This window comes from Dromaius novaehollandiae, chromosome 14 (assembly GCF_036370855.1).
Source record: "Dromaius novaehollandiae isolate bDroNov1 chromosome 14, bDroNov1.hap1, whole genome shotgun sequence".
NCBI classification, from domain to species: domain Eukaryota; kingdom Metazoa; phylum Chordata; class Aves; order Casuariiformes; family Dromaiidae; genus Dromaius; species Dromaius novaehollandiae.
The window spans coordinates 133818-147646 of record NC_088111.1 but is presented as its reverse complement, the minus strand read 5'-3'; the positions used below and the strand labels follow the sequence as shown (position 1 = coordinate 147646).

The 13829-nt window shown below is 39.3% G+C and overlaps 1 protein-coding gene across 7 annotated transcripts in view; it reads left to right on the top strand.

Moving 5' to 3' along the window:
• The first annotated feature begins 1401 nt into the window (after positions 1–1401).
• The window catches only part of UNKL (unk like zinc finger), a 62206-nt gene continuing 49778 nt past the window's right edge, over positions 1402–13829 (top strand). For 6 of the 7 annotated variants that reach the window (XM_026113885.2, XM_064519953.1, XM_064519952.1 and 3 more), the window contains exons 1-4: positions 1402–1531; positions 3464–3673; positions 9057–9233; positions 12797–12930. In XM_026113885.2, coding sequence (XP_025969670.1) covers positions 1452–1531; positions 3464–3673; positions 9057–9233; positions 12797–12930 — 601 coding nt within the window. In that variant the 5' untranslated portion in view covers positions 1402–1451. The remainder of the gene's footprint in view (positions 1532–3463; positions 3674–9056; positions 9234–12796; positions 12931–13829) is intronic. The other variant, XM_026113886.2, reaches the window with a different exon arrangement.

The window sequence follows — 13829 nt, the reverse complement described above, 5'->3', positions numbered from 1 at the left end:
ATGCTGAGTGTATTAAAATATCGAAGCTGTCACTCTGTAAAATCACTGCTGAAAGTGACCTTCATTTGACATTTTGCTAGTCATGGAGTATATTCAAATTACATTGAAAACAACTATGTAAGTATATGAATTGTTAATATATGATTTTTAACTTCATGTTCTGATTTCTTTAATTCAGCTACATAATGTAGCAATTACTTCAGCTCTTCTAAGGCATTGCCGGTGTTTTTTTTCTGCACTAGTGTTTTATGCATTCCTCATTTAGATGATCTTGAACAGTAGGAGACATTTTTGCAGGAAATCTAAATGATTGGCTTGTATTGTATGGGGGAGGAAACCCCTAGTTTCACTGAAGAACTTATTATCTAGTTTTTCCAGCAGATTCACAGATATTCAAACTTCTACACTCTGGAAACTTTCCTCGGAGAGGAAGAATCTAAGCCACTATTATGTCTGTTTTCTTTAAAATAAGATGTAGTTGTATGAGGCTTCCAAATGTAAAAATGCAAAACTATCTTCTGTGCCATTAAAATCTCCCAACTACCAAAAGATAACATGGCAACAGCTAATAAGACAGTATGCAGCTACACAGAAACTGGCTAGTACCATGTTTCTCTAACGCTGCCGATTAGACTGAGCGACAGCCAATGCTATTAGCGGCTTTTGATTCTGCTGTAGGCTGTAGCTGTCTTCTAGCCAGATGGTGCCTAGTAAAATGGAGTACAATCGGTGTGGTACTGTCACAAGATTTATTTTTTCTTGGAATTCAACTTTTGCTGCAGTAGAATGTTGCAAGTCGGATACATGGGAGTGTGCTGGTGCATAAATTAGCAGTTGTGAATTTTATGTATATTGAACTAAGACGTACTGTCTATTTCTCTGACTCGTCCTACTCAGAAAGCTGCCTTTCTCCATGCTCTACTAAAATCATGAACCCAACAATTTACTGGTCTGCTTAAGAAAGAAAGGGCTGACCCTTTGTGTCTGCCTTGTTTTTCAGCTGATGCGAGAGGTGTTTAATAAAGACTCTAGTTGTAAAACTGTTTTCATAGTTCTTTTTCGTGTGTTGGAAAATTTTAAAACTATTTGCAGCGTTCTGTTGTTAAAGAGTTCGAAGCCATCAACTACGGGTGAAGGAACTGAAGGAAAGTATCAAAGCTCTCTGCGTTAAGGAGCCGCGCGTGCTTTTTTTTGAAACACACCCTCTCAACGGAGTTTGAGGGTGGTGGCGTTGTAGCTACAGGCACGTCTCAGGGGTGCGTCATTTCCAGAAGCACAGGGCTCTTCCCCGGCCGCCCCGCAGCCCTGACGGCAGGCGGGCCTGGGCCGGGCGGCGGCTCGGCCCGCGCTGACGGGCGGCGGGGGGGCAGGGTCACGGGGCGGGGCGGGCGGGGTCAGGCGGCGGCGGGCGGGGCCGGGCTGCGCCTGCGCGGTGCTGCCCGCTGGGGAAGATGCCGTCGGTTTCGAAAGCGGTTTCGCGGGGCGGCGGGCCTGGGGGGTGCCCGCAGACTGAGCAGCCGACGCACTATACGTAGGTACCGCGCCCCGGGGGCGCCCTGCTCAGTGGGCCCCAGCGCCGCGCGGGGAGGGCCCCTGGTCCTGGGGCGGAGGGCCTGGCCCTGTGCCGGGCCTGCTCCGCGCGGCCTCCTGCTCTGGCGGCGGTCTGTGAGGAGGCGGTCCGGCCCTGGCCGCCCTCACCCGTTCTCCTTTCCCGGTTCCGGCTGCAGCGGGAGGGATGCCCGGTCCTGTGCCCGCCGGACAGGGGCGGCCCGGGCATGGCAGGCTGCAGAGCGCCAGCGCCGACTCTCCGCGCCTCCTGGCCGCCCCCACGGCCCTGCCTGACTGGGCCGCCCTGTGATTCGCGGGCGTCCTCCGGCAGCCCCGGAGCTCTCCCAGCCTACTTTTGCACTTCGAGACCGCCCTCGCCAAGCGCAAGCAGCAGTCCTTCTACTTCTCTAAGGCGTTGCCTAGCCAGCCTCTGCTTGAGCCTTTGGGATGTTTCCGCAACGCTTCCTGCAGACCTTCACGCACCGAAAGGCAGATCCCGTGTGCTCCCCATCCTCCTTGCAATTCTGTCCAATTTTCCTCGGATGTGGTCTATAACATCTGTGCAGCCCTCAGCACTGCTGACACCCCTGTTCACATAGGACCAGATGCTGCCCACAAACATGAGATAATTTTATCTATCTCTATTTTTTGTCTTTATTTATTGTCTAAATTTTTGGCATTCTGTCTCTGCTATCCCCACATATCACTACTTCTATAATGTCCCATTTTCAAATTTTTATGTAGTTTTATGGTCTTCGAAAGACCATATGAATCAAGCCATTTACTGAGATACTGCTGCAGTCCTTTCTACCCACCTTAACATCTGAGATTCTATTTCCAATTTTTTTCTTCACAATCTTATATAGTTTTAAAGATTCTTCTGTAAACCTCAAGATATGTTCCATGACTATGTGTGATTACTTCCCCTATATGCTAATTTAAGCAATTCAGAACTGAAAGATGCCCCCAGATTCCTCTCTCTGATTCTTCTCTTCCCCGATCTGGTCAATCTCCTATAACTTGTTACGTGCTTTATGCCTTTTGAAGAGCTCTGAAAAGTCCCAGGTTCTTCTGTGAAGTCCTTCCCCCCTCAAATGCCTGATCACCTGTTCCCCCCAATAATTCGTAACTTTAGCGATGTAATGAACTTGTTAAATAGGCTAATAGATGCATAAACTGGAACACGAAGAAGTGCTGTCTTACATCCTTTGATAAATGCCATGGTAGTGCCCAGTCTAACATCATTTTGGTATCCTATGCAAAGAAGTAGCAGAGTTCCTGAAAAGCTCCTGTCCTGTAGATCCCAATGAATGAATGCTTTTCTAACACCTGAGTAACCTTCAGAGACCCTGAACTGTCTCAAAAGAAGCACAACAATACGTAAAATAAGTTTGCTAAAGTCTTCTCGTAGTCCCTGAAACCTTCTTGAACATCTTTTAATTCTCTGGCTTTTTATATAGTGTGTCCACATTCTGGGATTATTGTGATTAAGGACTAATTTTTTAAATTAGATGCGGTACTTAGCTAAAAATAGTCTTTGTAGGACTGTTTTCTATGGTAGCAAGCAATATGAATGCTCATTCAAGTAACTTATATTTATAATCTCTGTTTAGTGGTTACTTAGGGAAGAATTTAAATACTGTAGGTATTTTTTGAATTGATTTGAATTTAGTTCAGTTATGTGACATAGTAATATAATTTGTCCGAGTATTTCACTGTGTTTTATTAGTAATGCATCTGTCATTAAAAATGAAGTCAGCTGTATTCAGCAGCTGAGCAGTAATTTGTGGATAGGAGCGAATACTGTATGCAATTTTTCATGGGCTGTGCACACTGAATTGTCAAATGCCCTGTTAATATTGTAAAAAATGTGCCTCCAATAAGATAAACTTGTAACACAGTTTAATTTTTTTAGGTATCTAAAGGAATTTAGGACAGAGCAGTGCCCCCTATTTTTGCAGCACAAGTGTACCCAGCACAGACCATTTACCTGTTTTCATTGGCATTTCCTAAATCAGCGTCGTCGTAGACCTATACGAAGGCGTGATGGGACTTTTAACTACAGTCCAGATGTTTATTGTACAAAATATGATGAGACTACAGGAATCTGCCCAGATGGAGATGAGTAAGTGATTTCTTTCAATCTTAGGAATTTATAACATTATCAGTGACATTATGAAAAGATACAAATTTCTCCTTAGAGAGCGAAAATGATTGGTAGATCTGCTGGAGTTTATTTGAGACCCACTTTCTGCAAGCGATTTGCCGATTTTTGGCCTATATGCTGTTATATAAGCATTTATTCTTTATCTTTCCAAAGTTATGATTTTGCATTGTGACTATTTTTAAAACATAAGAAGATTATTTTTCTGTTAATGTTGTTCCTATTGTTGCTGCATGGGGTATTTTTGACAGTTGTGCTGCCTTTTCTTGCCTGACAACTTTGAAGTTGATCAGTGTGTGCAAGCTATGTTTTATGGAGATGGCTCCAAGATATTAAGCTTCTGTAAGTTTTGTGAAAATGGTGGCTAGGTAGAGTAGAATGACCATTTTATGATGCTTCCAGTGAGGAAAAAGCAAAGGAAGGAGGTCGCTCTAAGTTGCTGTCTAGCCAGTTGGTATTTGCACTTCTGCGGACTAGCAACAGCACATGTCTCTCGTCTAGATGAAGGCTACAGAAGGTCTCCAGTACACATGGGGAGGTGTAGAGGCTTTGCGGAGATGAGAATAAGCAAATAGTACAGTGTGTCAGGCAAGCAGGCAGGCATGTAGAGTCGCTGGGCGTATTGCGGTTCATATGTCATAGTGTAGCTAGCTTCATTTGCAGTGATGGGAGCAAGAGGGACTTCTGACAATGATTTGTAGGAAAACAGCTAGGAAGTATGTAGCTTGGTTGGTCACCATTTTTAAAAATGGAAGTTGAATTATTTTTATTACTGTAATGTTTAGCTGTGCTTGTCATGGATCAGTATCTTCTGTGTTAAGAGGTTGTAGTCACAGAGGAAAAAGATACATTTTTCCCAGAGGATTTACAGTCTAAACAAAGGAGATAACAAGAGAAGGTAAAGAAATGCAATAGGCAGTGTGACAGTATTGGGTACCATGCCTGAGTAATACAGACAGCAAAGAATATCTCCGGGGGATGATTTAAAAAAGAAGAGAGTACCTTTTCAGGTGTTTGCAAAGCATTCCTGCCAACCCCAGGGGTAGCATGGGCAATTATTGTTTTAAAATCAGTAAGAGGATAATGGACGCTTACGTCATAGATTGATTGGGGACAAAAGTTGACGTTTCATTATTGAGTGATAGATAGATAGATGCTAAAGGAGGAAAAAGGAAGCAGTGTTTTGAAAGGATATTAGCTGGGCAAGATTGCATTTGTTAGAAGCAAAGAGCAGGATGTTTCAACAACCCGAGATGTGAGATAGGAACCTGAACAATCTTTGTACTGTAATTAGATTGGAAAGGCTGTATCCTGCAGTTGCTGAAGATTACTGCCAAGTTATGAGCCTAAATGACAGAGAGGATGATGATATTATCTGGCATAGTGGTAGTTTAGGGTACTTGCCAGAAATGAGATTAGTAATGAGATTCAGGCCTCTGTTTTAGTATGTTGTACTTACAGTTTGAGTTAAACAGATAGGTTTGTGAGTTATCAGCAAGAGGTGCTGGTTGTTAAGTTTGTGTTTTGCAGTGAAATTGCCCACGTGTAGAAGAGCAGGGACCCAAGATTAGCGTTCTGTGAGGCCCCTGACAAAAGGCCACAAGAGAATGTCTGTGTTGAAGGATATGTTGATTGAGAGGAAAATGAGAACATAACTGAGTTCCCTTAAACAAAGGAGAACAGTGTTTCAAGATGAGAAACAGCAAGCAGATGAAAGCTGCCAGTAAATTAAGAAAATGAAGATAGAATTAAATAAAGAAAATGAAGATAGAGCCTGTTGCTTTGATTCAGTTATAAAATTGGATTATTGGAGACACCTGTGAGAGAAGTTTCAGTTGCACTGTGGAAGCCTTAATTTTAGATTTGATCCCAAGTAGAGCTGGAGGTTGGGAATGGCAGTCAGCTATTGCAGATTGATAGCTGACTGAGGTTAAGGTAGAATAGAAACAGCAAATAAAGCAAATATTTGGGAAAGGCAAGAGAAGTCAAAAGTAACTTTCTTAAAGATAGAAGACACTAAAGCATGTCTGTAGTAGCAGAAGAAAGAAGGTGATCATAGGAAAAAGAGTGATCATAGGAAAAAGTGTCAGTGCCTCAGGGTTGAACAGAAGTACAAGTATGTGGTTGTTTTCATATACTTCAGAACTTTTAAAATTGCCCTTTAAATTGGATTTTTTTTAATTCTTAAAGCATATCTTTGGAATATTTATGACATTGTGAATTAAGAAGAGAATGAAAAGGTAACATACTTTTCACTTATCAGTTACTCTTTTAAGATTTTGTAGACATGTTCTGTTTCACAATATATCCATCTAATTACTTTGAATATTATAATGTCAGTCTTACTTGAATACCGTTCTTTCACTGATTCATGGTTGGTAGGTTAGTAGTCAATATAATTACTTTAAGCTGGGAGATGATTTCAGAAATATGGGCTATGAAGTAGATTTGTTATTCTACCTGGGAAACACTTTGTTTTCTTGTACTTTTCTTTTTTTTTTAAATTTTCTCCTGTGAATAAAGTGTGAAAGTATGGTACATAAGAGCAAGTTTATCAGTTTGCAGCCATGTGCTCAGATGATAATTAAAATTTACCTTTTAAAATCAAAATATTAGTCTTGTTTAAAGCTATGTATTATGGTGGTTTATTCTCCATTAAAATATTTCATTAATAACATGAAGCGAAGATAGAACATCCTTATAGTTCATTAAACGTTGAGTTGAACATCATTTCTCCCCATGCATTGGCTTGGTTTGATACTAGATGCGAGTACAATCTAGCTGCTGCTTTTGTTAGGGGTTTTTTGCCTTTCTGACTAATGGTCCTAGGATGAACAACAGCTGATCACCAAGGTGCCTGTGGTTAAAAGCATATGTATTAGTGTGGTATCATATAACATACATGTCCAAAACAGATAAATCATTGTTTTTGCTGTATGAGCTTTGCATGTTCTTTAGTCCCTCTGAGATAGCTTGTATAATTAGGTTTTATCTAGTTCTTCACAAGTCTTAGACAAAGTTCAGATAATAAAGTGTTCAGTCACTGTGTAGCCTCATTAAAGCACTCCATTAATTTCTGAAGGAGGACTTCACCTGTTATGGGAGTGTTAAGCAAAATGTGCAGTGGGAAAGCTCTGTTCTCAGTAAAATTCAGATTTTATTAGATATTGATGGCACAAGTATCGTGTCTCAGGCCAAACAAGCTTAGGTTCAGTTTAGCAGAAATTACAGTTGTGTAACACACAATTTATATTTCCCGGTTTCTCTTTGGAATTCATTTTGTCTTTTTGTGGGAAAACTGTGACCTAAATGTCTCTCCCTCTCTCACATTGTATGCAAAAGGTTGTGCCTAGCTTGTCTGGCAAGCTGTGTCTGTATTCCATTGAATTCTCTTTTCTGCCTTTTTTTAAACAGTCATTTAAAAATAATTGAAGGCATTAACATTTTCTTGGTACCTCTGTAGATAAGGTGATGTCTCTAGGGAAAAAGTCTAAATATTTCAGCACAAATGCTTGGCCTCTGATAAGGGACCATGGACTTAAAGACAATCAGTGAGATGTAAACACCTGTATACCTCTTGCATGCGAGATAAGCTCAGATGTTTAATTCTTGTTTCCAACAGAAACCAGCAAACTTAAGTAGCTGGAAATGCAGACATGAACATTTTGCATAAGAATATGACATCACCTCTGTTATGTGCGTAAATGAGTGAGGGATTAGAGTTTGTAATGAGCAGTCTGCTAGTCTGCTTTTCCATTTAGCCCCTGTACAAACTGTGCTTGTGGTAGGTGGGTCAGCAATAAGTAAAACATTCTCAGATTGCAATTCCTTTTGTTTAGGCTTCTGTACAGGACCAGCGCTGGCAAAAGTATCTGAAGGACTCTTGCGGGTTTTCCCTTTTCCTCTTCAGCAATTCTAGTAGAACAGGAGGGCTGCATCAGTGCTACTCACATATTACAAAGCATTTCTCACAAAGTTCAGCTGAGGCGCCAAAGCGAGTCCAACAAAGATTGCATCCTGTCCATCTTTTCATGTAGAACGCAGAGGTGTGGAAGAAATACTTTCAAATCCTAGGTTTAGACTGTGTTTCATCTTAGGCTGACAAAATGAAGTAAAACACTGAACTTGGTACACATCGCCTTCTCACAAATTAATTTTGTTGAGCTCTAAAGAGGCATAGGTACAAATCACTAGCTGTGGTCCATTTAGCTTTTTTAACAAAATGCTGTTTTTAAATTCCTAAAAGGAAGCAATTGACTCTCAGAAAACATAAAGGGCATCAATTTGTGGAAGTCAGTGCAAGCCACAGGTGGCTAGCACAGGAGGAATAGTGGATCTTTTGTTTTAAATATATAAATGCCAGACTTGTAAATATTTGCAAATATTTTTTGATTAGTTTACTCTAATTTCTAACTAATTTTTTCAGAATATGATAAATAAAGCTTAAGCCAACATCAGTTCTGAGGGTTAAACTGTGCCAGTGCTTCACCATTCTGCCTCCATTCAAAATCACTTATTTCTATGGGACTTGCCATTTGTTATTCTGTACCACACTCCAAGCCTTCTGATGTAGCTTCTTTTCACTTTGGGATGGAAGAGAGCAGTTTTTGGAGATTTTTATTTTTTCCAACCCGGTAGAGATCAAAATTAATCACACTGAAATAGATTGTGGAAGAACAGGCATGGCTGTGTATATTTTATATGATTTTTTTCATTTGTCTGTTACTGGTTGTTGAAATTGTAATCCAAACATGATGCTAGCCATTTTAGTGTACAGATGTTAACTCAATGCATGTCTACCAAGATGTATTGCAGATAAAGAAATTGCTCTCTTCCTTTTAATCAAAAAAATTTTTTTTAGATTTCCTTTAAGGTTGTTCAAGGAGTTCCGTGCCTACAGAGAGCAGGCAGAAAGCAACCACATTGTGCTTCAAGTACCCCTTATTTTACGTGACTATAACATTCATTAAAAAAAAAAAAAAACTTTCTTATACCTCTTAGTGAGGAAATGAGGTGAGCCTATATGAGTATAGAAGGTGTCATTTCTTAGTCCCAATGCTGTTGCTTACTTACTGGAGTGCTTACTAGTTTTATTAATAATATCTTTGTGAACCACCTTGCTATAAATTCTTTTAACTTTAGCTGAGAATAAGAAATAGGTTAAGATTTTTCATTTTGAAGTTGTACTGCAGTGCTAATATATTTAGGACAATTTCTGTTTGAAGAATTCTGCCAGTTATTTGTTATAAGTTCATAATAAGAAGAGTGATAGCAAAATTCAGAGTTAAATGTTTAGAAACAAAACTCGAAGGAATACTCTAACTTTTCTCTTTCTATTATGTAGATGCCCTTACCTGCATCGAACAACAGGGGATACAGAAAGGAAGTATCATCTCAGATATTACAAGACTGGAATATGCATTCATGAAACAGATGCCCGGGGTCACTGTGTGAAGAATGGACTTCACTGTGCCTTTGCTCATGGGCCCCATGACCTTAGGCCACCAGTATATGATACAAGGTAGTCTTGTTTCAAATTCTTCAGCCCAGTTAGCAGGAAATACCACATGTGTGCTATCACATCATACCAGAAAATGTGGTATGCTTTGCAGTGAAAAATATAATATACTTTATGCTATAACTGTAAATATAAGAATGTATTTCAGTGCACATCAAGATAGCAAATACACATGCACTGGGAAATAAAAATACTAAGGTTTTGTAACTTGCAGTTTCAAGAGCCATATATGTCATTCTTAAAACTGATGAAAGACCAGATATTCTGCCTTTCATTATTTATGCCTCGTAAATTTTCTTGGGGTGTTTACATTCAGAAAATAATAATCTTTCTGCCATCTTTCAGGATCTCAGCTTCTGTGTGACATTTGCGTTTGCACTTTTGTTTGAATTTTGTTGTACTTTTTCGTGTGTAAGGTATCAGTGTTATCGTCTGCCTTTCTAACATATGAGCAAGCTACTGTAAAAAGAAGGTGCTTTGTGAATCAGGGTAGTGATAGGGAAGAGTTTTAGTTGTGACTGAGGCCTAGGAAATACGCATATTGTCATGAGATAGATTTGGATGAAAGAGGAGATCCTGTTACAGAAAGTGGTCTGTATACTCTTGATAGGAATGGGTAGCGATTTCCAGAGAACTTTGAAGCCTTGGAGGGCAACAAGCATCTCTGTCCGGAGGCTGGAAGAGCATTCTGGGGTAGTATCACTATATGCTTGCCCTATTCTTATACTCTTCCCTAGGCATCAGCTATTGGCCACTGTTGGAGACAGGATTCCAGGCTAGATGAACCTTTGATCTGAGCTGGTATGCCTGTATGTTATGTTCTCTCCTGTGTTATCCCTTGATCCCTACCATCTTTTAGAGCATCGTAGCTCTCCCTTCAACCTAACCTTTACCACAATTATTTTAGTAAAGTTAGCACCTTTTAGAATTCACTGCTGCATTGTGTGGTCATGTACTATTTAGTTATATATAGCTTTTCTTTCCAGGAGGCTTTCCTCAGTCAGATGGCTGATGCTTCTTCTGTAAGACATCTGTCCATTTTCTTTTTGTTCTTTTTTTTTTTTTTTTTTTTAAAAAAAAAAAAAAAACTTTCTTCATTTACCATATGCAGTATGCTGTCATGTCAGTCTTGAAATGAACATAGAATACGTAGTCTCTTTGTAATCTTTCATGCTGTATTGGAAGGGGGAACCAATATATAGCAATACTGAAGAAAAAGCTTAGAAAAGTAATCCATGGATTGGATTTGAAACTTGAGTAAGGTGCCTTAAAAATGGATTTTTTTTTCCCAAGCTTGTTGAGCACTAGCTCTAATAAAGTTGTAAATTCCCTGTGATTCTAAAAATGTATCAAATTTTACAGATCAAGGAAGACATGCAGCCTTAATCAAGTCCTTGATCAGGGAAGACATATAGTCTTCCTTGAAGTTAATGAACAACTTCTGTTTGTAAGTAATTTGTAACATCAAAACTTTGAAGAGTTTTAGGAGAGAACTGACCTGCTGGCCTTAATAATTCTGAGAAGAGAAAAAACAGAAGTTGGTAGATGTTGTCTAACATACCTTCAGCAGATAAAATCATGATGCATATTAGTAAAGATCTTCTCAAGTTCAGAAATACTTCTGGCATAGTCCACTTTTCGTTGCTTGGAGTTAAGAATACTAAGTCCCGGCAAAGAGATGTGAACACCTTGAGCCGGATATAACGTGCTCCTGTTTCCTCAGTAGGTAAAGCAGCCCTGAGAGGTCTGAACAGCCCATGAGTCCTAGCACCAGCCTTATGAAAAGAAACCAGAAAAGATGAATATGGCCATGTAGTGTGTTCCTTTCTTAGTCACCAGAGGAGTGTGACCAGTTGTCAAGTTCTGTTCTCTAAATATCTTTTAATGTGTCAGGCTGTTCTTTACTGGTGACTGGCTGCATATAAAGCATCAGGAGGAACTGACGACACTGACGGTAGGAGTCTGTTTAATGGCTAGAACCTACAAATAGGCTGCCGCAGACTTCTTTGGTGCTTGTGAAAACCAGTTGTATGCCATTGCTGTGAAATGCTTCCCCTAATTGCAGGCATCCAACATTCTTCAGGAAGTCTGAGCAAACATAGGAAATGGTTTTCTTGAGGGGAATATGGTCTTTTTGCTGTAAGATGGCCACAGACCTTAGGGCTTCTTCATTGTAAGGAAGGAACTGAGAAACAACAGGGGAATCAGTGATGCAGGCATTAACTTTATTCCTGTTAAGAGCCATGTTCTTCTGGACATCCACCTAAAAGTTCTCTAGAAACTACCTGTTTTCATTCTCATTGCCTGCTTCTTTTTTGGATCTGGAGAAGAAATATTTTGGCAATTTGAAAGGTTCTGGAATTGGCTTTGGACCTTTCTTTCCCCTTTGAGATTTTCTTTCATAGGGGAATACTTGGGGTCTAGGAAGTCCTTGAAGTGGTGTGTAAATAATATCACAACTAGTTGCATTATAAAGCACCACACTTTCCAAATTCCTATTCAGAGATCCTTCTCTGGGTAAGAGTGTTTTGGAATAAGAGGTAAGCTCTTTAAATATTTGTGTCTAGAGAAAGCAGTGCCATATGAAGACAGAGGCTTTTGATTATGGTGAAGAAAGAATATTATAGATCCATATCTTGTATTTGTTTCTTCATCTTGTTTTTTTCATTGCTTCAAAGTCTGCCTAATAAAATTATGTTACAGTATCATGATTTTTCTTTGAATCCTCTGTACTAGTTTGCCTCTGTTGAATCTCTGTACAGCTTGATTTTGTAAAAGCGGTGTAATGAAATTATCTCATTTTTTTGGTAGTGTTTTCATACCACCAGTGCAAGATCTTTTAGTTTATTAGTGGTCATTCTGATCTTTCACCAGGATCGTGGTTGCTTACTTGCGATGAAGTTGTAAATATTTGCAGAGGAGCTATTCCTTTTCTTCATAATACTTGTCCTTTGTTACTAGGTCTCCCGAATGTCTTGACAAACTTTTCTAGCAAAATCGTACTGTGATCCAAAAGTAGTCTTCCATTCACTTTTGTATGACTTATTACTCAATAGATATATTTTGTATCTCCCTTCAGGCATCCCTTTTCCAAGGTGAAGAGTGCTAATCCATTTAATTCTCCCTCACAGAGGAGTTATTCTGTATTTCTAATCACCCTTTATTGCTCTTTCTGTACCTTTATTAGTTCTACTGTGTTCTATGTAGCAGGAGAATACCAGAACTTAATAACAGATTCAAAATGTCAGCATACCAGCATGCAGAGGTACAGATGGGCATTGCTGATACTAACACTGGTGGTATATGTAATGCCAGTGTCCCTTCTTGTGTTGTCTTTGATTTGTATGGCATGGTCATTCCATCTGATTTGTTAGCCAGCTTCAGCACAAGTAACAGTTTGAAATACAGCCCTCTCCCTCCCTCCCCCCCCCCCCCCCAATTTAGGCTTATTAAGACCTGGATTAAATGACAAAATTTGGATAAAGTAGGACAGAATTTTACCTATGGCAGGGATGGTGAATATAGCTATACAGTTTAATAGTGTTATTTTCTTTTCCCCATTCCAGAGAACTTCAGGCACAGGAAACTTTGCAGAATGGACAGCTACGATGCAGTGAAGGCATTCCAGATCTACAGCCAGGAGTTTTAGCAAGCCAAGCAATGATTGAGAAAATCCTTAGTGAAGATCCAAGATGGCAGGGTAACATTATATAAGTCTGTCTCCTTTCTCTGTTTCTTTTTTGGTGTATGATCCGGCTTGCTGATCCGTGTCTCCAGCTGTTCAAAACTCTTCCTTTATAGAGTAAAGAATAAGTTTACATAAGCAACACAGATGCTTGTGAACAAGTTGTACAGTCCAGCACATTTATATTCAGATTGCATACTGAAAACGTTTTGTTTTGGAAATGTTTGGTGAATCTTTTTTCATTTACTTAATACAAGTGTTGCTAAACTGTGTCAATTGACTAAATGTGACTAAAAGTCAGGAGGAGTTCTGTCTTGTGCTGAGAAGTGATAATGATTAGAATCTTCATTTTTTAATGGACAGTTGTTCTTTGCTGGCCTAAACTAACATGAATGAAGTAGAATATTAAGTGGAATGTTTAAGTAGAATATTGAAATGTGAGACTGTCTTGAAAACATTATATGTGATCACTTAAAGCAAATCCAGTTATACTAGTTTTCTTTAGGCTTTAAAATTTGGTTCTCATTTTCCGGGTTTAGACTTCCTTATTGCTTACATAGACACAAATGTTAATATCAGTTGGATGTTATTAGAGCTCTTGCCTAAATTTTACTTTAGAAAAGAATGCAGAGTACAGTTGCTTTCAAAAATTCATGTGGGGCAGTAACACAAGAAGAGAGTCAGAGTGAAGATTCTGTCTCTAAGGAGTTCAATGGATTCAAGGGATATAAAAGATAAAAAATACAGTGAGGACAAGGATCATAAAATTAAATCTGCCACGGGATGAGTTCCAAGCATTGAAGTATAAATAACTTACAGCGCTTGATTGTCAGCTCTAGATCAAAAAATATTGGGTGCTCAAAGTAAAAAGACGACAAATTGACAAACTACAAACATTTTTTTTTTTGCATTCC